General features: G+C 30.3%; 1 protein-coding gene across 8 annotated transcripts in view; it reads right to left on the reverse strand.

Annotated features, from left to right (window-relative positions):
- The window catches only part of zgc:158766 (uncharacterized protein LOC100009641 homolog), a 67921-nt gene that overhangs the window by 269 nt on the left and 40348 nt on the right, over positions 1–27304 (reverse strand). For 4 of the 8 annotated variants that reach the window (XM_052617818.1, XM_052617819.1, XM_052617820.1 and 1 more), the window contains 20 exons: positions 27101–27224; positions 26920–27013; positions 24518–24604; positions 24324–24440; positions 22406–22504; positions 22006–22148; positions 20735–20873; positions 20343–20465; positions 19522–19677; positions 18504–18777; positions 17122–17623; positions 15375–15648; positions 14187–14276; positions 13884–14108; positions 12524–12694; positions 12264–12441; positions 10426–10542; positions 6916–7164; positions 4354–4505; positions 1–103 (listed from right to left, as the gene is read on the reverse strand). The exon at positions 1–103 is cut by the window's left edge and continues 269 nt beyond it. In XM_052617818.1, the coding sequence (XP_052473778.1) occupies positions 98–103; positions 4354–4505; positions 6916–7164; positions 10426–10542; positions 12264–12441; positions 12524–12694; positions 13884–14108; positions 14187–14276; positions 15375–15648; positions 17122–17623; positions 18504–18777; positions 19522–19677; positions 20343–20465; positions 20735–20873; positions 22006–22148; positions 22406–22504; positions 24324–24440; positions 24518–24604; positions 26920–27013; positions 27101–27224 (3320 nt within the window). In that variant the 3' untranslated portion in view covers positions 1–97. Of the gene's footprint in view, positions 104–2533; positions 2594–4353; positions 4506–6915; positions 7165–10425; positions 10543–12263; positions 12442–12523; positions 12695–13883; positions 14109–14186; positions 14277–15374; positions 15649–17121; positions 17624–18503; positions 18778–19521; positions 19678–20342; positions 20466–20734; positions 20874–22005; positions 22149–22405; positions 22505–24323; positions 24441–24517; positions 24605–26919; positions 27014–27100; positions 27225–27304 lie in introns of those variants that run through there. The other 4 variants (XM_052617814.1, XM_052617813.1, XM_052617816.1 and 1 more) reach the window with 4 other exon arrangements.

Below are 27304 nucleotides of genomic sequence, written 5' to 3' on the forward strand. Positions count from 1 at the left end.
ATGAAATGTCTCAGTGCATTTGCTCTCCGTCTGTCCAAACACGTCCACGTTCACAGTCAAACGCTGCTTTCACCGCACTCCGATGATCTCGATGGATTCACAGCTGCATTGAAGAACAAAAGAGAAGTTACTGAGTGTGAAACGCTGATAGTGTGAAGTTTATTAAGAGCTGTTCACGCTGACAGTGATCATGAGAACTGATGATGGCATGACAGATCAAAATAAAATTGATTTTGAAATGAGGATTAATGCAATTGTGCCCATTTAGATTTATGCATTTAGCAACGAACCAAAGCCGACAATAATCCTAATGCTAAATTAGTATTGTATAATTTGTATTACTCATTTTTATTGTTAAATAATTGCATTATTGCAATATGTTTCTTATTTTAATATTTTTGATTGACTGATTTTTTTATTTTATTTTTTACTTTTTTTTTCTATTTTCTAAATGTTTTTAACTTTTTATTTTCTTCTTAAAGTTATTTTTATTCTCTATACAGATGCACTCACAAACAAATTTGCCGGTCCGTGTACTTTTGCATCCATTTGTTTTTCTTTTTGTAACCATGACGGAAAAAACATACGGTTATTGTATTTTTAAATGCTATGCTGAAAACCAAAATTAAAATTAGAACCGTACACACCTACACACACACACACACACACACACACATATATATATATATATATATATATATATATAAAACTTAGCATCTTTTCAGACTGCCCTAGCAACATTTTTCAAAAAGCACCTAGCAACAAATTTAGCTAAATAAAAAATTCAACTTTTAATAACTTCTGTAAAGTGACTCATGATAAAAAAGGCACATATTGACCACTTGGTCAATAATAAATGCACATTTATGAAACAGCATGTTATTAGATTGTATATACATTTTCCATATTTCATTTCTGGGTTAAAAAACAAAAAACGAATGGACGCAAAAGTACACGGACCTTTGCCTCTCTCATTCTAGAATTATTCATTCTTTCAAAATATACAATTGCTATGTAAATCAATATTGTAAGGCAATAAGTCACTATTGCAGTAAAAAACGAATTTAATTTTTTTGTATGTATTTTTTTGATATACAGAAGAAATACAAAAAAAAAAAACATTTTTCTTTTAATTTTCACAAATGATGCAGAAAAACATTAATTTCTGCATTTTTTATATTACAAAAACTGGATAAAATGTTAAAATCATGTATTGTTCATATTGCGCAATGCAGAAAAAAATAAAATCGCAAATATAGCAGGAAAACTAAAATTCCTATCACAAATATTGCAGATAAGCAAAAGTTCCTGGTTTTTTTTCATATTGCAAATACTACAGAATAACTAAAAATCCTTTATTTTTTTCATATCGCAAATATTGCAGAAAAACCAAAAATTTCCTGTAATTATTCCATATCACAAATACTGCATAAAAAGAAAATCCTGTATTTTTTTTCATATCACAAATGTTGCAGAAAAACAAAAAGTCCTGTATTTTAAAAATCCTGTATTTTTCATATCTCGAATATTGCAGAACAACTACAAATCCTGTATTTTCATACCGCAAATATAGTAGAAAAAACAAAAAATCCTGTATTTTTCAAATATTGCAGAAAAACTAAAATAGCTGTATTTTTTCATATCATAAATACTGCAGAAAAACTATAAAACCTGTATTTTAATATTGCAAATACTACAGAAAAGCAATAATTCCCATTTTTTTTCATATCGCAAATACTGCAGAAAAACGAAAATGTGTATTCTGCATCTTTGCATATCACAGTGCCAGTATTTTTTACAATATCGTGAAACCTTAGTTTCTGTTCAGTGCCAGTTTCCAGCTGTAATTTAAAGTCGCCTGATGCACATCGTCAGCTGTCTCTGCAAATTAATGACTTCCTTTTGTTTTGAGGCTGTGAATCGCTGTCAGTGTGAACGCATCTTTGCAGAAATCGCACAGATCTTTCAGTCTATATGAATAAGTTAGCTGCATGATTTCACAGCATTTATGCAACTCTTTATAAGCATTTCAATTTGTTTATTTTAAAAGGCATTCACATTTTTGTCGAAACTTGACCCAAATGAGACTCGACACACATGATCTTCAAAATGCATTGCAGTGCATGTGATTCGCAGGGCAACGGATGGGTGTTTTCAACATAATGTGCATGCATCGCATGTATGACATGTGACAATGACGACAACTCATTCCTCAGTGAGCATCAGTAATGCAAAACAATTGCTCAACCTCAAAAGAACGGCATTGCAGCTTAAGCAACAGACATCTTTAATGATAAACTACAAACAGCTTTACTAGAAGCATGTAAATGCATTGAGATTGCATTACTGTGCACCCGTTTCAGCACAATCAGACTCACAGAGGATGACGTTACTGTCACATACAGCGCAGAATAACCCGAATATTGAAGCACCAGGAGGACCCTTGAAGCCCGACATACACATGCAGAGCGCCACAGAAACATTCAGAGCAGCGTCAGTCTGAAGCGTTATCAGGAAACACACAGTTACTTACTGATCTGAAGCGTTTGATTCAGACCAGAGTCGAGAGGCCTAACAGACCTGAAGTCTTGCTCTGGTAAAACAAACACGTCAGACGAAACTAGCGTTAGATAAACTACAAGAGCAAGAAACGGTGCAGAACCAGATACACGTCTAAACACTTCAGAGAGCGACAGTAATAGTGATGCTTGACACAGAATATTACAAATATATATGCAATCATGTATTTCAATTGCATTTAAAATGTAAAACATATATAAACATATGAATAACATATTGCATATAAATATAAACGTAACATTATTGAATAAATAAGCAGATAAATAATATGATGGCTGCATATATTATTATCAACTATTTGCATCGATTTAATTCGTTTAAATCATGTAAAAAAGTAAATTATTTATAAACTAATACAGTATTATAAACCCCGAATAATAGACAATATTATAATAACAGGGAAAAGTGAATTCACAGACATGTAATAAAAAATTAGTTTAAGAATAAAATTAAAGGTTAAAGAGAAACGAAGAAATAACAAATAACGGGAGAAAAGGTAACGAAATATACATTTAGGAATAAATTAAATTAAAAAATAATTTTATTTTTTTATAGCAACTCCATATTATATTCTTTCTTTCTTTCTTTCCTCTCTCCTTCCTTTATTTTCTTTCTTTCCTTTATTTTTCTTTCTTTCTTTATTCATTCATTTCTTTCTTTCCTTCTCTCTCTCTCTCTTTCTTTCCTTCATTCCTTCTTTTCTTTCTTTCTTTCTTTCTTTTTTTCTTTCCTTTATTTTTCCTTCCCTCTTTCTTTTGTCTTTCCTATCTTTTTCCTTCCCTCTTTCTTTCTTTCTTTTTTCTTTCCTTTATTTTTCCTTCTTTCTTTCTTTCTTTCTTTCTTTCTTTCTTTCTTTCCTTCTTTTCTTTCTTTCCTTCCTTCCTTTATTTTTCCTTCCCTCTTTCTTTCTTTCTTTCTTTATTTTTTCCTTTATTTTTCCTTCCTTCTTTCTTTCTTTCTTTCTTTCTTTCTTTCTTTCTTTCCTTCCTTACTTCCTTTATTTTTCCTTCCTTCCTTATCTTTCTTTCTTTCCTTCCTTTTTCCCTTCCTTCTTTTTCTTTCTTTCTTTCTTTCTTTCTTTCTTTCTTTCTTTCTTTCTTTCTTTCTTCCTTCCTTCCTTCCTTCCTTCTTTCTTTCTTTCCTTCCTTCCTTCCTTCCTTCCTTTCTTTCTTTCTTTCCTTCCTTCATCCTTCCTTCCTTCTTTCTTTCTTTCCTCTTTCCTCTCTTTATTTTTCCTTCTTTCTTTCTTTGTCTTCTGCAGGTTTGGTCTTCCGTATAAACCTGTTCATTGTAAAAACAACTACATTTATTAAAATAAAAAGTATGCACATGGTCAAAAAAAGAAAAATATGTCTGTGGAGCAAGTGATATTCAATAAGTTCAAATGTTTCAGATTCAAACAAATTGGATCTATTGACTGATAAATATATAAAGGTAATCCTATAATCCTACATCATAAAAGCAATTCCTTTTAAATAATAATTTACAGGATACGACACACGTGAAGCGTCCAGTGAAATCTTCTTGTCCTGGATCGCACACTTGTAAAGAAATAATTGTGCGTGTATCCCCCCATATGAGTTCTCATTCAGCTCCCAAACCAAGCAGTAATTCCATTTCTTTAGACGGACTCTATCTTTGCATTATAAATAACTATCATTAATATCCATTATTTATTAAAACTGTGTAATCCAAATAGATGGAAATTGTATTTAATCTTCACTGAGTGAGTGTGTGTGTGTGTGTGTGTGTGTGTGTGTGTGTTTCTCTCACCGCTGTGATGAACGTGCTGCTCTGATTCTGCAGCTCCAGGACGGAGGACGAGACGTTCGGAGGAGACGGAGACGAGCTGTAGCTCTCCATCAGTAACGCAGGATGATGCTGGACGCTCGAGCGGTCACTGGAGCGGTCCACACCGTCACTCACTGCAGACAACAACAACAACTTTTATTCAATAAGGACACATTAAATTGATTAATAAGTGGCAGTATTTTTTATTTACAGCAATTAACTTAATTAAATAATTAAAAACATTAATCCTTTTATTCCACAAGGATGCATTTAACTGATTAAAAAGTGAAAGTAATTAATTAATTAACAGAAATTTACTTAATCTATTTATTAAAAAATATTAATACTTTTATTCAATAAGGACCGATTAAAAAAGTGACGGTAATATGTTTATTTAAAGTAATTTATATTATTTGTTAATATATTTATTAAAATATATTAAAATGCAATATATATTAGATATTTAATCAAACGTGACAGTATTTATATTTATTTATGAATTCATAAAATGAATAAATATGAATATAAATTAAAATTATATTCTGTTATAATCAGAAACGTTTCTTGAGCAGCAAATCCTTTTACTTTTAAGTACCATTTCACAATATAACCACTTTTACTGTGTTTGTGATCAGTTAAATGCAGCTTTAGTGAGTATAAGAACAATTTCAAGTTCAGTTAATAATAGAATTATCACAAATATTGTATTATTCCGGGCCGGAGCAGGAAGAGGAACTGTACTGAGTCTTGTGTAATAATAAGTGAAGGATTGGATCTCGTATCAGTGTCACACAGACACATCTTTGTCTCTTTACGCTGCCCGGTCAAACCACAAACCTCCAGCCCCTCTGCTCTGAGTTTCCACTGGGCTCCAGTCAACAAAACAAACACCAGCAGAGTGAGAGGGGCCCATTTCCTGTTTCACACTTCCTGTCTGAGCTTTCATGTGCACCTTCTGCCCACAACAGACTCAATCATCTCCACCAACTAATTATGAAGAACCACGGATTGTTTTGTGCAGAGCCAAACTTTCCAAACAAGTATATATATACATATATTTATCAGTGTTTGTGTGTGTTTCTAATGCTGTTAAAAGGAGTATTATCTGCTCTCCACGACTGCATTTATTTGATTAAAAATACAGTAAAAATTGTAAAATATTATTCTAATCTAAAACAGCTGTTTTCTGTGTGAATCTGTGTTAAAGTGTAATGTATTTCTGTGATGCTCCGCTGTATTTTCAGCATCATTCCTCCAGTCTTCAGTGTCACATGATCTTCAGAAATCATGAAAAGATACTGATTTGTTCAGTTAATATAACTTATAAATAGTGCTCGAATATTATTAATGGTTAACATGTTTTTACAATACATTGTAAAGTATCTGTACCTTTAGGAAGAAAATGTGCGTACATTAACATTAAAATAATGACACAATGCCAAAAATCTTATTATGAATAAAAAATTCTCAAAAAAACCCCCAAATATATATATATATATATATATTTTTTTTTTTTCTTTTTTTTTTTCTAAACTCTAAATATTTATTTATACAATTTTAAGCCCAATTTGTACATTTATGACTAGTTAGTAATTGCAGAGACAGATTTTAACTTACAATGATACTACAATTTCTAAATTTTATTTGAAGGTATAATTTGATGTTTATGCACAAAATATGTGTTCTCTGCTCATCAACCAAATAGATCATAATTAAAAATATATATAATACACAGGAATAAATGACATTGTGATTGTTTTCAGGAGGACATGCGTCTATACACTGATTACAGATTTTTATTTTACTCTTTTATGCTCACCAAGGCGGCATATATTTGATTAAAAATACAGTAAAAATTATGAAATATTATTTCAGTGTAAAATAACGGTTTTGTATATGAATATCTGTTAACATTTAATTTATTTATGTGATCTTTCTGCATCATTCCTTCAATCTTCAGTGTCACATGATCCTTTAGAAATCATTCTGATATGATGATGTGCTGTTCAATTATTATAAATTATAAACGGTGCTCAAATTTTTTTATAATAGTCGTTATTAATATTATCTTGTTTTTCACATTACATTGTAAAGTATCTGTATGTTTCAGAAAAAAATTGACATGAAAATAATGGCACAATGTCAAAAAAAAATTATTATGAAAAAAAAATTACATAGATTCTAAACTCTAAATATTTTTTTATTAAATGTTTAGCCCAGTTTGTACATTTATGACTATTTAGTAATTGCAGATTTTACCCCTAATTAAATAATGCCAATATATTCAATGTATTTATCAACAATTTTATTTGAAGGGATAATTATTTGTTTATGTGCAAAATATGTGTTCTCTGCTCCTCAACCAAATAAAAATGAAATACACAGGAATAGTAAAAGACATTGTGATTGTTGTCAGGAGGACACGCGTCTTTATACTGATTACAGAGTTGTATTTTTCTTCGATATATTTGATAAAAAATGGTGAAATCTTATTTGATTGTAAACTAACTGTTCAGATGTGATCTTCGGTGTGTGGTGACTCACTGATGGAGGACTGGAGCGTGGAGTCGTGCTCGAGCTCGTCCTCCTCGATGCAGTCGTAGGGCCAGTGGCTCAGAGACGGATGGGACGGGTGAGACGGAGAGAGGTGCAGGTTCAGAGACCCCAGCAGAGAGGACGAGGACTGGCTGCCGGACGAGGACGAGCTGCTGTTGGAGATGGTGGAGTGAGGTCTCTTAAACGGCGTGGAGTGATCGAACGAGGACACAGCGATGGACGCCCGCATCCGCGACTCTGCAGAGACCGAACACGGACAACAAGAATCAGTGAAGCTGCACAGAAACAACACAGAAGTGATGAGCTTACAACTACAACAGCCGGAGTGGAGCGGAAGAAAGCTCAACACGCAGTTAAAGATTTACACTTAGACATTTTTCAGGATTAAAGATTTTAAAGATTCAGTATGCTTAGTGTTTATTATTTTCTTTTTTATAAAAATCTAAATATGTTGGAAGAAATAATACTTTTTTTAGTATTTAGTTATTACACATTTAGCATATATAGTTTATAGTTTAAATTCAGTAGTGTTTATTCTTATAATAAATGCATGAATGAATGAATAAGTCACGGTAATGGATTTGATTCCCAGGGAAATTAATAAATAAATTACATCATAACAAAGAAAGAAAGAAGGAAGGAAAGAATGAATGAAAGAAGGAAGGAAGGAAGGAAGAAAGAAAGAAAGAAAAAGAAAGAAAGAAACAAAAAGAAAGAATGAATGAAGAAAGAAAGAAAAAGAAAGAAAGAAAGAAAGAAAGAAAAAGAAAGAAGGAAGAAAGAAGGAAGGAAGGAAAGAAAGAAAGAAAGAAAAAGAAAGAAAAAGAAAGAAAGAAGGAAGAAAGAAGGAAGGAAGGAAGGAAAGAAAGAAAGAAAGAAAGAAAGAAAAAGAAGGAAGGAAGAAAGAAAGAAAAATAAGAAAGAAAAAAGAAAGAAAGAAAGAAAAAGAAAGAAGGAAGAAAGAAGGAAGGAAGGAAAGAAAGAAAAATAAAGAAGGAAGGAAGAAAGAAAGAAAATTAGAAATACGAAAGAAAGAAAGAAAGAAAGAAAGAAGGAAGGAAAGAAAGAAAAAAGAAAGAAGGAAGGAAGAAAGAAAGAAAGAAAAAGAAAGAAGGAAACAAAAAGAAAGAATGAATGAAGAAAGAAAGAAAAAGAAAGAAAGAAAGAAAGAAAGAAGGAAGGAAGGAAAGAATGAATGAATGAAAGAAGGAAGGAAGAAAGAAAGAAAAAGAAAGAAAGAAGGAAGGAAGGAAAGAAAGAAAAATAAAGAAGGAAGGAAGAAAGAAAGAAAAATAAGAAAGAAAAAAGAAAGAAAAAGAAAGAAAGAAACAAAAAGAAAGAATGAATGAAGAAAGAAAGAAAAAGAAAGAAGGAAGAAAGAAGGAAGGAAAGAAAGAAAGAAAGAAAGAAAGAAAGAAGGAAGGAAAGAAGAAAGAAAAATAATAAGAAAGAAAGAAAGAAAGAAGGAAGGAAGGAAGGAAAGAAAGAAAGAAAGAAAAAGAAAGAAGGAAGAAAGAAAGAAAGAAAAATAAGAAATAAGAAACAAAGAAAGAAAGAAAGAAGGAAGGAAGGAAAGAAAGAAAGAAAAAAGAAAGAAAAAGAAAGAAAGAAGAAAGAAAGAAAGAAAGAAGGAAAGAAAGAAAGAAAGAAAGAAGCTGAATTAATCTATAACAATGAGAAGAGAAAGGTTGTGTGAACACATGACAGGAACAAACTGTTAGCCTGAATGCACTGTGAGTCGCTTTGGAGAATATAAATATATATATATGACTCTGATTAATATTAGTGTTAATGTGGATTTGAACATTTATATTTGATACTGTGTTGTTTCTGTCTCATTGCAGGATAATTCCCATATCAAACACTAATTATAGATGATTTAATATTCATGCACAGAAGATGAACGTATGCTGTCTCAAATGAAGAGTGTTGTTGTGTTTTAATGTGTGTGAAGCGCACATCGGCTGTGTGTGAGTCTCTGTCAATCTACACACATATATTCATCATTCATTTGATGTGTGTTTACAAAAGCTTCTAATGCACCATAACACCTGCTTCACACACACACACACACACACACACACACACAGGTCATGTGGTGCAGAAGCAGCAGGGGCTCGTGTTTGCAGGGCGCTGTAACCACAAATACAATATTGACCTCGAATCCAAACGTGCTTAAAGTTGATGAGCACACACCACATGCTCTCTGTGTACAGGCGTGGACGTATCTCACACACACACACACACAGTCCTTAAGTTAATAAACACACACTAACACTAACTTCTCCCGATCACACACAGCTCTGAAACGCTGATGTGTCTTCATTCAGGACGGGAATATGGACTGTGTTTAATAAATAATTCTCTTACGACTCTGTGTCTTCTGTCCATTAGGTTTAGGGTAAATAAAATAATTATTGATAAATAATTTATCATATATATAAAATATATACATTATACATATAATACCATTAAATATATTTTCTATAATTATATAAATAAGTTTTAATAAATTAAGTTAATATTTTTTGTTCTTTTTTATATTTGAATTTAGTTTTAGTTTTATTTAGGTTTTTAATTTATGACATTTTATAATGATATAAATAATTCTAATATATATATATATGTGTGTGTGTGTGTGTGTGTGTGTGTGTGTGTGTGTGTGTGTGTGTGTGTATTTACATATAAGCTATAAATATTTTTTATACTAAAGATTCTTTGTAAAAATAACATTATTTGTTATTATAATATTTTTTATAAATAATTATAAGTATTTTTTTTTACATAATTATTTGTATTTTTAAGGAAAAACAATACTTTTCATATGAGTTTTAATTTACTTATGAATAATCATAATGGATTTAAAAAAAATATTTTGTATAAAAATATATAAAATGATATAAATAAACATTTATCATGTTCAACAATTCTACAAATGTTTAAATACTATAAATGATTATCAATTAAAAAAAAAAAATATATATATATATATATATATAATATATATATATATTAAGTATTAATAAAGTAATATAGTATATAGTAATAATTAAATATACTGTTAGAAAATATTTCTGTTTTAAATAAACGCTGTTCTTTTTAACTTCATTCATCAAATAATCATGAACAAGTATCACAGATTCCAAAAAGAAAGAAAAAATATTAAGCAGCAAAAATTAGCAATATTACAAATTTTAAAGTATATTAAAATAGAAAACCATATTTTAAATGGCAATAATATTCCACAATATTACATTTTTTGTATTTTTGATCAAATAAATTCAGACTTAATGGACAGAAGATACATCTTTAAAACACATTAAAATCTTACTGCTCCCAAATTTCTGAACATCAGTGTGTTTGTATGTGTGTGTTATTTTCTTTAAAGGGGAAGTGCATCATTTCTGTGCCACTGCATCATTTGTTTGACAGACAGAGGCTGAAGCTGAAGATGATGAAGACGAGGATGTTAATGTCTCGCTGATGCAGACATCTTACCTGACCCTTTCATGATGTAGTCGACGGCTCGATCGCTGATGGCAGAGTCACTGGGTTTGATGTCCATGAACGGCTTGTTTCCAATTCCCATCGAGACCATCTCCTGCATCCGCAACTCTAATGATCAAACACACACACACACACACACACACAATATAAAACCATTAACACAAGCTAGAGTGAATAATGCAACAGGCTGTGACCGACAGACAGCAGTTTCCTGCAGCGCTGAGACGCCGCCACACAACACGTGACTTTAAAAGAGATTGAGCTTTTAACTTGATTAAACACAATAAGTCACTTTGGATAAAAGAGTCTGCTAAATCAATAAATGTAAATGTAAATAAAAAGAACAAGCATAGTCTGGTTCACAAACAAATGACTCTTATGAACTGATTCTTTCAGACTCACAAACAAATGACTCTCGAGATTCACAACCTAATGAATCTTATGAGCCGATTCTTTGTGATTCATCTAAATAAATGACTCTTGAGCAGATTCCTTCTGATTCACAAACATATGACTCTTATGAGCTGATTCATTCAGTTTCACAAACAAATGACTCTTATGAGCTGATTCATTCAGTTTCACAAACAAATGACTCTTTAGAGCTGATTCTTTCTGATTCTCAAACATATGATTATTATGATCCAAATATTTGTGATTCTCAAACAAATTACTCTTATGAGCCAATTCTTTCTTATTCACAAACCTATGACTCTTATGAACAGGTTCTTTCCGATTCACAAACATATGACTCTTGAAAGCTATGATTCTTTGTGATTCTCAAACAAATGACTTTTATGAACCAATTCTTTCTGATTCACAAACATTTGACTCTTATGAGCTGATTCTTTCTAATTTACAAACAAATGACTCTTATGAGCCGATTCTTTCTGATTCACAAACAAATGACTTTTATGAGCCTGTTCTTTTAAATTAATACGTCAAATAGACTCTGAAGTTACTGAATTTATGAGAGTGTTATTGACTGACTGGATCTTTATATAGTTAAAGATTCACAGTGTTTGGTGTTTAAATATGCAAATGAGGCATTAACGAAACATGTAACTATATAACGAAACATGCACTAATTTGCATAGAATATCTTTACATTCTCTTTTTATAATTTCATAAATCTCGTAAATCATGTTTCACCATGCATTACATATAAAATGATATAAATAATTTTTTATATTAGTTTTCTATATTATACAATGTACACAGAGGGGATTTTGGATAATAATATCTATATTTTATATTATAATAATATTGATTAAATTGAATGATATTAATATAATTTTTCTATATAGTATAATTTTATTTTGAATTTTTTTATTAATATTTATTTTATTATTTATTTTAAACACAAAAAATATCATTATTATTTTTAAAATTTCAATCTAATTATTCATATTATAATATAATCTAAAATTTATGTATTATTTATATTTAACCTGGTGCTGCTGAAGAAAAGAAAAACTCACAGCCTTTAAAATTAAATTAAATTTTGCATTTAGCAGACGCTATTATCCAAATTGACTTACAGTGCATTCAGGCTATAAATTTTTACACATCATGTGTTACCGGGGAATCGAACCCTCAACCTTGCGCTTGATAACATGATGCTCTACCACTTGAGCTACAGGAACACGTAAAAGACATGAATTGTATTATTACCTATATTTTCATGACAGAATATGTTGGAAAAAATGTATATTGTTTTGTTTAGCGTATAGTCACGAAACTGCTCGGACGAACAGTTATTTATATATTAATATTTGACTTGATTTTTCTCTTTTGTGTAGCGTAAGGTATTCACAGTGTCACAGTCTGACCTCGGTTTCGTAAAGCTTGTCTCCAGAGGATCTTGCCGATGACGGCGGTCCAGACGTTCTTCACTTCTCCAGAAGAGGCCTGCAGGATGAACGTGTCCTGTGACTTCCTCCGACGAAACCAGATCTCGAAGCGCAGGCCGCTGTCTCCCACGCTCTCCGTCATCCCGATCTCAGCCGTCTGAGACCAGACCAAACACTCTTCATCACACACAACTCACGGCAGAAACTCTGCAGCCTCACATCAGACTCGTATTGTGTACCTTGAAGGACTGTTTGTAGATGTAGATGTCGTATCCTCCTTCAATCTTCTTGGTCTTGCTGAAGAGGATGAGATCCTCGAATAGGAAAACGTGGCGCAGGTATTTTTTGCGTCCGCACCAAACGATGAACTCGTCCTGACAGCGAAGCTGACCCTGCTCCTTCAGATTGACCTGAGAAACACAACAATGTGTGTAAATCTCTGTCAAATCATGTCAACAGACAATAAAACTTATTATATAAGCTAATTCACATTCACCTAGTATTCATTTTTTTGTGAAATACAGTAAAAACTATTGTATTACAGTAAAAATCATCATTAAAAATAATAGAAACAACGAAAGAGATATGATTTTATGATAAAAATGAGTAAATAAAACTTAAAATAATTATTTATTAACTTTAAATGTTTTTTAGATATTTCAGTAAAATATATTTATATTTTTAATTATGTCTTATTTAATTATTAAATATTTATACATTGTATTTTTATAAAGCAGTTATTTATTTTATTTACATTAAATTTGAGGTACTCACATGTAAAAACAAACACAATTATTTATTTGAGTAAAATGAATTTATTTGTTAAGATATTATAAATTAATAACTTTAAATATAAAGTATATATTATTCGTATTTTTTAAAGAAATAAATAATAACAAGATGTTATTAATCCAACTAAATAAAATTAGTCAAATAAATAATTATATTTTTTAATAAAACAAATATTTATTTTATTGAAAATGTATTTCAGTAAAATATATTTATTAAATAGTTATTCATTTTATATTTTTATTTAAAGCAAATAAACAAACAAATAAATAATACATTTATTTATTTGAATAACATTTATTCTATAGATATTTTAGAAAGCAATTATTTATTTTATTTAAAATAATTATTTATTTTAGTTACATTAAATTTGAGTTAATCAAATATATAAAGATAATTTTTATTATTATTTAATAAAAAATCTTAAAACTATTATAAATTATTTATTAAATAAATTACTATATTTTATTTACATTTTTATCTAAACACATAAATAATAAAATTATTTATTTGAATATTTTTTTTTATTATTTTTAAATAAAACTATTATTTCTTTATAACATTATGAGTATAATTTATTTAATTAACGTTTAACATTTTTTAATCAAATAAATAAACAATGAAACAAACAATATTTATTTATTTTTTAAATAAAAATATTGATATTTTTATTTAATTGTTAAACAGTTATTTATTTTACTACATTAAATGTAATTTTCTCAAATAAATCCAATTATTTGTTAAATAAAATGTATTCAAATACATGAATAAGTATATATTTTAAATATACTGAAATGAATCTCCGCTTACATCACAGCCGCGGATGGCATCCATGGCCAGCAGGTCGTTCCCGTGGCGCAGCTGGAACTTGACCATCTCCTCGGCTGTTCTGAGGTCAGTGAGCTCCTGCTCTTCAGACTGACCGCACTCCTTGATCAGATCCTTCAGGAGCAGAGCGTATTTACTCATCCTCTGGATGGGCTTCAGCAGGTATGACGCCAGGTCCATCTTATCTCCCAGCTCCAGCTGCTTGTTCTGCAGAGTACAGGTAACGTTCAGAAACATCTGCAGCTTGGATTAATAACGTCACGGAGGAGAAACACCAGCACTTACCTTGAAAAAACTGTTTCCGTGACTCGTCAGCAGGGCGTCTGAGCGCGGCTTGTTTTTGCTGTACAGTGCGTACATCCCGAACTGTTCCTCCTAACCATGCAAAACACATTTATATCTCACATAGAGGTGGACACTATGGACAAAATCTCATAAGACTGTAAGAAGTATTTTAACAGTATTTATAGGGAGCAACTAAGAGCAAAATATCTACCATTGTACACATCACCGTTTAAAAATATTATTCAAATCAATGCATTTAAAAAAATAAATAAAAAAAAAACATATATATATATATATATATATATATATATATATATATATATATATATATATATATATAGTATTTTAATTTTTAAATAACAATTTAAATAACAAATATTGTTTTTACTTAATTATTAAACAACTAATGAATTAATTTAATGATTTTTTTTTAAATATTTACATTTAGATTTTTAAATCAATTAAATTATTTATTCAAATAAAAATCTAAAAATAATATTATAATAGTAATTAGTGTAGTAATAATAACAATAAAATAAAAATATATAATAATTATTTAAATAATATTTATTTAATTAATAAGTTATTATTATATATTACATTTAATGTTCTTCATTCAAATAAATAAACAATTATCATGATTATCAAAGTTTTTCACATTTGTTTTGTGCTTTTTTTGTCTTAAATAAAACAAATAAAATAAATAAATAAATAAATAAAAACAATATTTTTTTTTAATTTGTTATTTGTTGTAGTTATTTTCACTATCCGCATTATTTAAAAAAATCTGAGTGAGTTATGAATTAATCAAAATAAGTTAATTAACCTGATCAAAAGTGACAGAAAAGAGATATTAAAAAAAATCCAATTAAAAAAAAGCTTTCCGTTCTTTCATCCAAATTTCTGTTCATCAAAGAATCCCGATAAACAATAAATAATAAATAATAATACATTTATAATCAGAAATGTTTCTTGAGCAGCAAATCAGCATGTTAGAATCACGAAGATCATGTGACACTGAAGACTGAAGTAATGATGCTGAAATTTTACAGAAATAAATTACATTTTAACAGATATTCACATAGAAAACAGCTATTCTAACTTATAATAATATTTAAAATTTTTACTGTATTTTTGATCAATTAAATGCAGCAGTGAACAGGAGAAGAGAACATCACTTGGACTCACGTGTTTGAGGAAGCAGCTGCTGATGGACAGCGGTGAATGAGCGCAGCTCTCCAGATCCGTCAGGAAATACTGGCTGTGAAAATCACACAGCTTCTCCAGATTCCCAAAAATGATGCTGCGCTTCCCCCGGAGGTCCTGAGGAAGGTCCAGTCGCTCCATCTCTGGGAAGTAGTGCTGGATGATGTATCTGAGGGATCTGACGTATTCTCTCTCGGTGGAGATCATCTCGTCCATGATGTGCTGGATTTTACTGGAACAAACGACAGCAGCGATGCTATGAGGATATAGAAAAAAACATACACAAGACTATATAAAAATCTTATTATTTCAGCTGTCTCAGAAAGCTTTCACAGTTTTTAGTAAAATTATTAAAATTGAACAAAGAGTTAATTTAAACAAAATTGAATTATTAGAATTTTTTTGTCAGAAGAACAGTAAAAATACAAATAATTATTTCTATTTATGTTTAATTAAAAACTATTATTAACTATTATTACTATTAGTATTGACTGTCTTTATTATTATTATTATTATTATTATTATCATCGTCACATCATCATTTTAAAAATGAAATTATTATTTATTATTAAACATTAATTCATTAAATTATACACAAATATGTCTTTATTATTATTATTATTAAACTATAATTATTAATTAGGCTTTTTAATAAAATGTGATAAAATAAATTAATATTAATATTTATTTATATTTATATTCATATTATATTAAATATAATTATATTCAATTAATATTACTAGTTTTACTAAAGTAATAATACTACACTGTAACATTTAACTGAACAGTTAATAATAATAGCAATAAAATAATATTTTTATGGTTATTTTATTATTTCATTTAGTTATAACATTTAAACAAATCAATAAAGAAATATATTTCTACGCTAATAATACTAAACTGTAAAATAAAACAAATCTAGTATTTTATTTTATTAGTTTTTTAAACAGAACAACAGTAAAAATACAAATAAGTACTACTACTATTATTAATATTTACCAATTAACCCCATTATTTACTATCATTACCCATATTTAAAGCTGTCTTTTATTTTATTTAATAAAATATCTATTTATTTAATTCTAAAATTTAAACAAATAAATAAATACATATGTATTTATATATACATATATACAGTAAAGTAATGATGACATTATAATATAAAAAACAACATAATAATAATAACAACTATTATTATAGTTATTATTTTTAGTATTAATAATAATACAAATTTATGTTTCATAGATTAACAGTAAAAATACAAATATTGTTATTTTTATTATTATTATTTATGTTTGATTTATCATTATTTTAATAAAAAATATATTTAAAGTCTTAAGTGTCTGGGGTATATTTGTAGCAATAGCCAAAAATACATTTTATGGGCCAGATTATTAATTATGTTTCTTTCATGCCAAAAATCAGTAGGATATTAAGTAAAGATTAAGTCCCATGAAGATATTTAGTAAATTTCCTACAGTAAAAATTTACATACACCTAATTTTTTTATTAGTAATATGCATTGCTAAGAATTTGGACAACTTTAAATGTGATTTTTTTTTTGCACCCTCAAATTCCAAAGAAAGATTTTCTTGGCCAAATATTGTCTGATTCTAACAAACCATACATCAATTGAAAGATGATTTATTCAATTTCCAGAAATTGACTGTTATTACTGGATTTGTCCACCAGGGGCACATTTATGTCCGTCTTAATTGTGTTTGCTCACCCGCTGTGTCTCTTGACGTCTCCGTCGCTGAGCCTGGACTGAACGCGTGACGGGGACGACATGCTTCGGCTCCGGCCCAGCGCTGGGCTCGTGACGGCTGGCCGCTGTAGCTTCGTCTCCACGCAGACGTTATTGGTGACCTGCAGTCCTCGGATGTAGACGCCGGTGTAGCCATGAGCTTTGTCCCGCGCCGGCAGCTCGTAGCTCAGGGTCTTCTTCATGATCTTCTTGAGCGGCTGTTTGCGGAGGCGCATCAAGGGCTCGGAGTGGCACGAGATGGACGAGTCGACGGTGCAGTCACTGTCGGTGTCCTCAAACACAGACGACGAAGGCTTGTCGCTCTCCGGGGGAAAGGGGAACGGGAACTGGCTTCTGGAAAACGGACCTGCTGAATGTGGCTTCTCATCTTCATCCTCAAAACACGACTGTGAAGAAGAGCTCCGAGCGGGAACATCGGAGGAGTCCAGTCCGTTCTGGGTCTCTGAAGGGTTCAGTAACATCTCTGTGAGCGCAGACGGACACAATCAGAAACATAAAGGGAGTTATCACACACACACACACACAATAATAAAAACCAAACAATAAAATGTGAATATAATACAATAAAATGCAGAAATATATTTATATATATATGTGTCGGACAGAACTGTAAAATAAAAATAAGTATTTATTTACAATAATAATAAACAATGAATATATAATAATACTATACTGCAAAATAAAAAAACATGTAATAATTATAATATTTAACTTAAAAAATATATGATTAATATATACCTGTAATAATAGCACTTTACTGTAAAATAAAAATTATATTACTAATATATAATACTATATTGTGAAATAAACAACTGAGATTTAATAAAAATAGTAATAGTAATAATAATAATAATAATAATAATAATAATAATAATAATAATAATAATCAATAAAAATATATTACTAATATAATATGATTCCATAAAAAAACAGAGTATTTAATAATAATGATAATCATCATCATCAATGCAGAAATATATTATTCATACAAAATAACACAATACAGTAAAAATTTTAAATGGTGGTAAAAATATAATAACTTTTTTGAGCATGGAGCACAAAAAGCAGTCATGAGTAGAACAGGTATATTATATATTCCAGATTTACCAATAGTTGTATCTCGGCCAAATATTGTCAGATCCTAACAAACCATATATCAATGGAGAGATTATGTACAGTAAAAATCTCTGTTTAAAATAATCGACCTTTATGACTGGTGTTGTGCTCCAGGGTCAAAGATATGTCAATTATTATTATTTTATTGTACAGAACAACAGTAAAATACAGGTTTATTTTTGTCTGATTATTTCTAGCATTACGAATGTCTCTGGCTGATGTTTTACCGTCAGCAGTTTGGGCTTTGGCCAGCATTTCCTCCAGCTGTTGTTTGGTTTGTTGGCACTGCTGCCAGACGCTGCTCCAGTGATGCAGCTCCTGCTCACTCTTGAGCTTCAGCACCATCTGGTTGAGCGAGCTGAAGTTTTCCAATGAGAACTTCGTGGCCTCGCTGTGATAGTCCTGCAGGACCTGCAGCACGGCCGGCGTCAAACCGACCGCGTTATCATCCCGCTTTAGCTGGGAAAAATACTCCTGACAGTGGAGCAACCACTGGTCCGCCTGCATGACACACAGTTTAACACATGATCAGAAGTGCTTTTTTTAATTATTGTATCATTTTTTCTGTCTGGCTGATAAGTGTCGTGGGTTGGGACTTTTATTTTGAAAATTTTATTTAAATGATAAGTTAGGATTCATTTGTATATTTTCAGTTCGTTCTGATTTTAGTTAAATTTTTAGTAACTGTCTTTTCCCTTTTCCACGTTTTGCTTTTGTCGTTTTTATTTATGTATTTCATTATTTTGATGGCAGGCTTTGCTCTGAAGGGTTCAGATTCTTCTGAGCTGTCACTGAGCTCTGAAACCCCCGAAGCCTAATGCAATTTATTTTTTTATATGCAACAGATATAAAATTCCATGCAGAAGTGAAACAGGTCTGGAAAAGATTAGCAGCGATTAGCTGACAGATTGTTTCATTGGATGAGACGTTAAGTGACAATGTGCCCATATAAGGAGGAGCTGGGGATGGAGGAGGGTAAGTTGCTTTCTTTTTATTATTCTTTCTTTTTTATAATATATATATATTTATATAATTTTTTTTTTACATCTTAATTTTCTAAATTATTTATTTACAATTATTCCAGTACAGTATTATGTAATAAAAAATAAATTGTATCATTTAGTATGCTTTAATTGTCTTTTAATTCAATTTCGCACCCTATATCAGTCGACCAATACTTATCCTCACAACAGCTGACATGATCCAGCTAACTAAACATAATACAATCCAGAAACATCTCTTTACCGATTCGTAGAACTCGTAGAGTTTGAGCAGGACGTCCAGTTCATTCTTGCGTGTTTCGCTGCGCTGCAGGACGGAGCTGATGTGCTCTTTGAGCTCCAGAAACGTTGAACTGGCTTTAGATTCCCTCAGTAACTCTGCGGCTTTCTTCTGCTGTTCCTACAGGAGCAAATTAGAGGAGCAAGAGAACTAGTTAATCATTCAGATGACCCACTAATTCACCTCAGTGTTTCCCTACACACTGACCTTTATGGCATCAAAAAATTTTTTTATGTATATAGAATGAAATACAAACACTGTTATTTACTGTTATAAGAGATTTGTGTGTGTGTTTTAGTTTTAATTAATGCTAATAACCCTGGCATAAATATGTTTACTTTACAGATTTTAATATCAAGTAGATAAATTAAATTAAACAAAACAAAACAAAAAATAAAAATAAATAAAATAAAATAAAATAAAATAAAGCTAAAAATAAAAAAAATAAACTAAATAAAATTAAATGAAATTACAAAATCAAAAATAAAAAAATAAGATGCAATTACAATTTAAAGAATACATAATTTTTTGTTACATTCAGGATTCATACCTTAGGTGTCTATTTAAAATTTTCTGATTGTTGTTAAAACTGAAACATGTTCTTGAACTCATTTAAATTCACCAAGAGCAGCCTGGGACAGTAAAATGCCAGCTCTCTTATATATTTCTGTGATTCATAAAATTACTATATATATATATAAAAAATAAAATAAAATAAAATAAAATACAATCTTTCTTTAATCTTTCTGTGATGCATCAAAGCATTCGGCACATGAAGCTCTTACGGTGGACTCCTCCATGAATTGGGCCAGACTCTGTCTCATGTCCTGAATGGAGCTCAGAGAGAGACTATAGGAGTCCAGAGGAGCCAAATGTTTCTCGCTCTCCACATAAAACCACTTCTTAACCTGAGGACAGATACAGACAAACACCATCAGCACATACTCTTTCCAATAATCAACTAATATTTAAATATAACTGTGACAATCAAGGTACATTCATTTACTCCACAGACAAGCAGATTTTTAATAGTTAATGTGGGATTTTGTACAAAAACACAAACCCCTGAGTGATTTGCTTGCATAATCCACAATGCCTTATTTTTTCCACGTTCAGAGATTTCTAATGATCAGATGTGTCTGTGGGGAAAATGAATGGGAGGAATCCCGTCTCTGACCTCCTGATGTCTCTCCTGTAAGACGCGCAGCTCCAGGAGCGTCTCCAGCTGCTGCAGGGATTTATTCGACAGAATGACCAGTTTATGGACCTCTTCATCCACCTGGTTATACAGTGCACTGACCAGATCCACAGCGTCTCTACACAAGACACAACATCAGCTTCAACTACAGCTCCAGTCAAATACCACAGGGACAGCTCTAGAACATCAGGGGTTTTAAACATCACTTGACCTAAAAACTTTTTGTGATCTCTTATTTTATGCATGGAGCAAAAGATAAAACTTTCTCAAGATTGCATGATGAAGTGTCAGTTTTTTGTTTTTTTTATCTACGTTCATATACTGTACCATTCCTATTATTAAAATTAATGTACATTTAATTTTTATTATTTTCCTGTTAAATTGAGTAGAAATCTTTGGAAAATGGAATTTTTTTAAATATATTTTTATAGTAAAATAAATGTAATAAATTCATATTGATTCATTTATATTTATTTTTATTTAAAATGTAAAAAAAATCGAAATAATACATTTTATGAGACTTTCAAAGTGGCGTAATAAATAATATTTAACAAAATTTAAGATAATTTTCTTTAAATGCATATTGTTTGAAGGCTGTTTGGATATTTTTACTTAAAAGAAGACAATATAACAATTATGTTTTTTTTTAGGTATTAATTTATTTATGTAAGTGGCATTTTGGTTGAATTAAAGTGGATTTATGACATGCATGACAGAATTATATCTGACAGTGATTGACAGAAGTGTTTTGATGACATGCATGCGTATATGCAAAACAAACAAACAAATAAACTAGAAATTAAAAAAATATAAATGATGTATTCACTGACAAACAAAATTGCAAACAATAAGACTTAAATGAAGTGTATTTGTCTCAGATGTATACTTTAAACAAGAAAAAACTATGTCAGTGAGGTAATAATAATTAAATTCTGAAAAATAATTTAGCTCAAATGTATATTGTTACGCCTGAAAAGTTTTTTTATACATTGTTTTAGAGTCATTTAGGTTGAATTTAAAGGAGTGGATGATGTGTTTATGACATAATTCAACCTGACAGTGATTGACAGGAGTGTTTTGATTGTGTGTGTGCATGCATTTACTCGTGTAATTAATAAAACAGCGCTGGAAGTAAATAAACTAATGGCAGTGTCATGCAGCTTTTTAAGAGCAATCCTGATATGCCAGTATCCTATTAAAGCTTTTCTACTCAATGTAAGGATCTATCAGTCCTCTGATGAAGGCAGTACCTGTAGTTCTCATTTTCACACATCTCCTCTTTCCTGATTCGGGCCAGAAAGGTGCCGCCCTCCAGCCGCAGGCGGTTGAGTTTGTTGTCGTCCAGAACGCTCTTCATGAGACTCTTCTGCTGGCTGATGACCTCTGACACCTCCTACAGACGATCAATATTCAAATCAGCCTGTGTGAAGCTCCACCCCTCCGCTGAACTTGCATTGTGTTACATTTAAAAAAAAACATTACAAAGTAACAAAAACAAAAGGCAACATTTGCTAAGCTTGGATTGGTCAGTGATATGTTTAAAGTTGGGGCTTAGCAAAGGGAACACCAGTAAACAAAACAATTTAAATAATTTTCAATTGTGCTGCAGAAAACGACCTAAAATCAAACAGTTCCTGTCGACAGTATTACCTCAGACGTCTCCAGACTGCCGATGCTGTTCAGCGTCTTGATGGAGCTTTGAAGAGAAGCGATCGCAGAGCTGCAGCTCACAGCAAACGGTTCGATTTTCTGTTAGCGGATAAAAAGAAATAAGTTCAACACAATTGTTTTTGCTTTTTAAGTGCATTTTAATTTTCTGTGTATTTTAAGTGTATTTTTTAAAGTGTATGTGAGTTTATAAAGTGTAATTTGAGAGTAATTTTAAAGTCTGTGTGTACAATTTAATTTAAGTGTAATGTAAGTGTCTTTGAAAAGTTTACGTAAGTGTGTAAAGTGTAATTTAAGTGTATTTTTTAAAGTGTATGTAAGTTTATAAAGTGCAATTTAAGTGTTTTTTTTAGTGAAAGTGTATAAATTGTAATTTAAGAGTAATTGTAAAGTGTATGTAAGTGTATAAATTGTAATTTAATGTCATTTTAAATTGTATGTGAGTGTATACATTGTAATTTAATGTAATTTTAAAGTTTAGGTAATATAAAGTGCAAATTAAGTTTATTATTAAAGTGTATAAAGTGTTATTCAAGTGTCTTTTCAAAGTTTAGGTAAGTGTATAAATTGTAATTTAAGTGTAATTTTAAACTGTATGTAAGTGTGTAAAGTGTAATTTTTTGTGTAATTTAAGTGTATTTTTAAAGTTTATTAATAAAGTGTATAAATTGTAATTTAAGATTTTTTTTAAAGTTGATTTATAAAATGTATAAATTGTAATTTAAGTGTAACTGTATGTAAGTGTTTAAAGTGTATTTTAAGTGTAATTTAAGTGTCTTTTTTTAAGTTTATGTTATTGTTTAAAGTGTAATTTAAGTGTCTTTTTAAAGTTTAGGCAAGTGTATAAAGTGTAATTTAAGCATATTTTTAAAGTGTAAAAGTTTTTGTATTTTTTTTGTGTGCTATATTTGTTTATTTTTCTTATTCTTTTTGGTTTTTACTTTACTGTATATCCTTTATTTTCTATGTTAAGTTATATTTGTTCCCCTTCAACCACTTCATTCTCGTGAGGAGTAAACAAAGTCAGATTTTCCTTGTACTAGTACATATGACAATAAAGCGCTTGAATCATGAATATCTTCTTCCTCACAAATGCAAAAGTTTTAAAGTAGCTCAGGGTTTGCCAAACTGGATTTGTGAGCTGAAAACAAGCTAATAATTAAATCATAAAAATGTAAAATAAATATCAGGGTTCAAATATCAGGGTTAAATTTGAAACGGTCACTTAAAACAATATTTGATATTATTTAGCAAGCCTCTAAACACCTAAATCAGGGATGAAATATACCATTTTAGGTAATTTACCATAAAAATATAATTTTTTAGCTTTATAACCATTACAGTGATAGCTAATTATTTTTATAAATGTTTGTATGCCTCTTTAGGGAGCTTCTTTTATATATATATCTATATATATAGATACATATATAAAATTATTATTATCAAACATCAGCACTACACTGCTTTTGCTGACACTGATGAAAAAACTAGGACTAGTTTGCAAAAGTATTATTATGATTTTTTTTTTTTTTTGGTCCGTCCTATTAGTTTTAGGGCAGAATAATAAATACAAATGAATAATAATAATAATAATACTATTAATAACAATAGTAATATCATAAAATATAAATAATAATAAAAATCGCATTGAGCTGGGCCCTGCATAATAAATACACAGTACACACACATATATATGATGTAAACACAAACTTGTTTTGGATGCAATATTGATGAATTTGACAGCCCTAATGTATGTATATATATATATATATATGTGTGTGTGTGTGGTTAAATTATTGAAATATCAGATTAAAACCTCAGGATGGGAGCTTAGAGGTGAACATTTCAGGTCAAAGTGTTTCGGCTGATAAAAACATTCATGAAACCCTGTTTTGTGCACCTGTCTGAATTGAATGTAGTGGCTGTGGTCGTATGGGAAGGTGCCCTCAAAGTCTCTGGTGAGCTGCGACGAGTCGATGTGCTTCTGCAGAGCTTTCAGAGACGTCAGGACTTCACACTGCACAAGAACAGAGAGGAGCAGTTCACATAAACACCAACTGACTCAAACTGAACGACAGACAGTCATTTACTCACAGGAACTGAGACGTCTCGCTCCACTTTCACTGCTGCATCTCGGTCCATCAGAATCAAAACTGAGTAAAGTGCATTGGGGACAAGAGTCTGGCGGGACAGAGCAAATCTATAAGTGTTAATAAATCAAAAACCTTCTCTATCAATTATTTAACAACACAATTGCATGTTTATGGTTCTCTAATGGTGGTTAATGGTGGTAAACCAGAACATGCAGGTAAACCAGGTATTTTTTGTGTTTTGATTTTATTTAAATTGAGCATTTTTATAATTAGTTGATTTTTTTCAACTCATGAACTCAAAATTTTAAAATATAAATAAATAAATAAATAAAAATAAAAAATAAGGAAAATTACAAAGACCAAACATTAAATCAGGGATTCGCCTTTTTGCCATAATGTTGTCTGAGTTACTTAAATTAATATGTCAATAATTTAACAAAACATTCACATATTCATGGTTCTCTATTGAGGGTTACGGTAATTGTGACATGATATGCAGGTAAACAAATTATTGAATCTTTTTTACTAAGTGTTCAATCTTGATTCTTTTTATTTTAGTTATGTATTATTTTCATTTAATATTTTTATAATTTAACTACTTTTTAGCAAATATTTTATTTTGAATATTTTAATTTGAAAATATTTTTATTTTTATTTAGCATTTTTGTGATTTAATTTATTATTAGTTAGTAATTTATTTTGATTGTTTTTTATTTAAATATTGATTATTAATTATTTTTGGGATTTAATAAATTTTTAGCAAATATTTTATTTTGATTCTTTTATTTGAAATTATTTATTATGATTTTGGCATTTTTTGTGATTTAATATTTAATATTAATATTATTAGTATTTTATTTTGATAGTTTTTCAATTATTTATTTTAATTTAGCATTTTTATGATTTAATCAATTATTACTTAGTAATTTATTTTGATTTTTTTTTTCAAAAATCAATTATTTTAATATAGCATTTTTAACATTTTTAGCAAATATTTTATTTCAATGTTTTTTATTTTAAAATATGTATTTTTATTTAACATTTTTATAATCTTATTAATTATTTGTTAGTATTTAATTTTGATTGTCGTTTATTTAAAACATATATTATTTATTTTTATTTAGCATTTTTGTGATTTAATACATTTTTTGCGTTTTGTGCCGACTTAACATTGGGGAAAAAAGTCAAACAAAAACAATCACAAAGACTTTAGAGAGTTTAGATCAGTTATTGCATGTACCAGTGCTATTAAGAACATATTTAAGTGGAGAAACACTCCCTCTTCTCTCATATTTTGCATGCTGGGGCCGATCATTTTCTCTGAGTGTTTTTAAGACATGCTCGCACAGGCCTCGTCTCAAACCCTGAGGACAGACTTTCTTTCAGATATTTGACGTGAACCATGCATTCAACAGTTAGCGTGCAGAAAAGAGTCTCAACTTTACACTCAGAACCCTCTCGACGCGTGTGTGAACACAGACGCTTTTCTTCCATCACTGCGTCCTAAAGCGTGTCAAAGGTTTGATCGCAGCATGGTAATGTACGAGCGCGGTTCAGTGCAGTGTTTCTGGCTTTAGTGAGCAACTGTGTGACAGAATATGTGAGTCAGTGCTGATTTTACACAGCTGTCAAACTCTACACCAACTTTATGTGATTAATTGGAGTGACTAACAACCAAACCAGACACTGATGCACATTATTCAAACTAAAACTGAAACTAAAATTCAAAACATTAAAAAAAATACTTTACTTGAAAAGAAAGAGTATAAAAAAGCTAGTTTCCAAATAAATATTACTTTGACTAAAATATGATGTAATAAAAACTATGTATACTGCATATATATATATATATATATATATATATATATATATATATATATATATATATATATATATATATATATATATATATATATATATAAACCTAAAACAATAAAAAATGACAAATGCACACAAAAAAAAGGAAAATAAAAAAAGGAAAATACAAAAATAAAAATGGATCCAAAACTAATAGATTTATAACAAACTATAACAAAATATATAATTTTTATTTTATTTTATTTTATTTTTTTTAAAGCAGGCTGTCATTTACATGATTAATGTAATTCATAATTGAATGTGAAGAGACAAGAAGCATTTTTTTAGTTGTGTTTTCAACATATTAGTCTTACGAACAAGGATCAACGTGCATATTTAAAAATAAAAATATTTTCAGATTTTATTATGAATAGACATTCAAATACTTTATATATGATGAATATTTCAAAGGTTTTTAATAAACGCATTATATGCAGAGGGCTTTCTGTTTCTCGAGACTTTCCCTTGGGGCTCTTTTAGATCAGTAAAACATTGGTCCCTGACATGAGGTGGAGGGCTTGAGACGTGAACTGTGTCTGGTCTCACCTGAAACTCAGACAGAGCAGAGAAGAGCGCAGACGCGACCGGCTGCCTGCGAGCGTCAACGAGAACCGTCAAACCCAGCTCTCGCCTCTCCCTCCTGAAAACAGACAGTGGAAAGCCTGAGCTGCTGTGTGACAGCGCACAGTTTCAGTAAAGCGTGTCAGTGATTCGGGCCGCTTCTCACCGCAGTCTGTGGCAGTAGAAGCAGAGCAGCTGGCTGATCTGGTCTGTGGTGAAGCGCGCTTCGATCCACACCTGGTTCCTGGTGCACACCTGCAGCACGGCTCTGCCACCGCGGTCCTGGTTACCTGCAGCACCACGTGAGATCATGACCTGATTAACCAAACTGAACCTCATTTTAATGATACAATCTGCAATTGTGATTTAA

The sequence above is a fragment of the Carassius gibelio genome, chromosome A16 (genome assembly GCF_023724105.1).
Source record: "Carassius gibelio isolate Cgi1373 ecotype wild population from Czech Republic chromosome A16, carGib1.2-hapl.c, whole genome shotgun sequence".
Lineage (NCBI taxonomy): Eukaryota > Metazoa > Chordata > Actinopteri > Cypriniformes > Cyprinidae > Carassius > Carassius gibelio.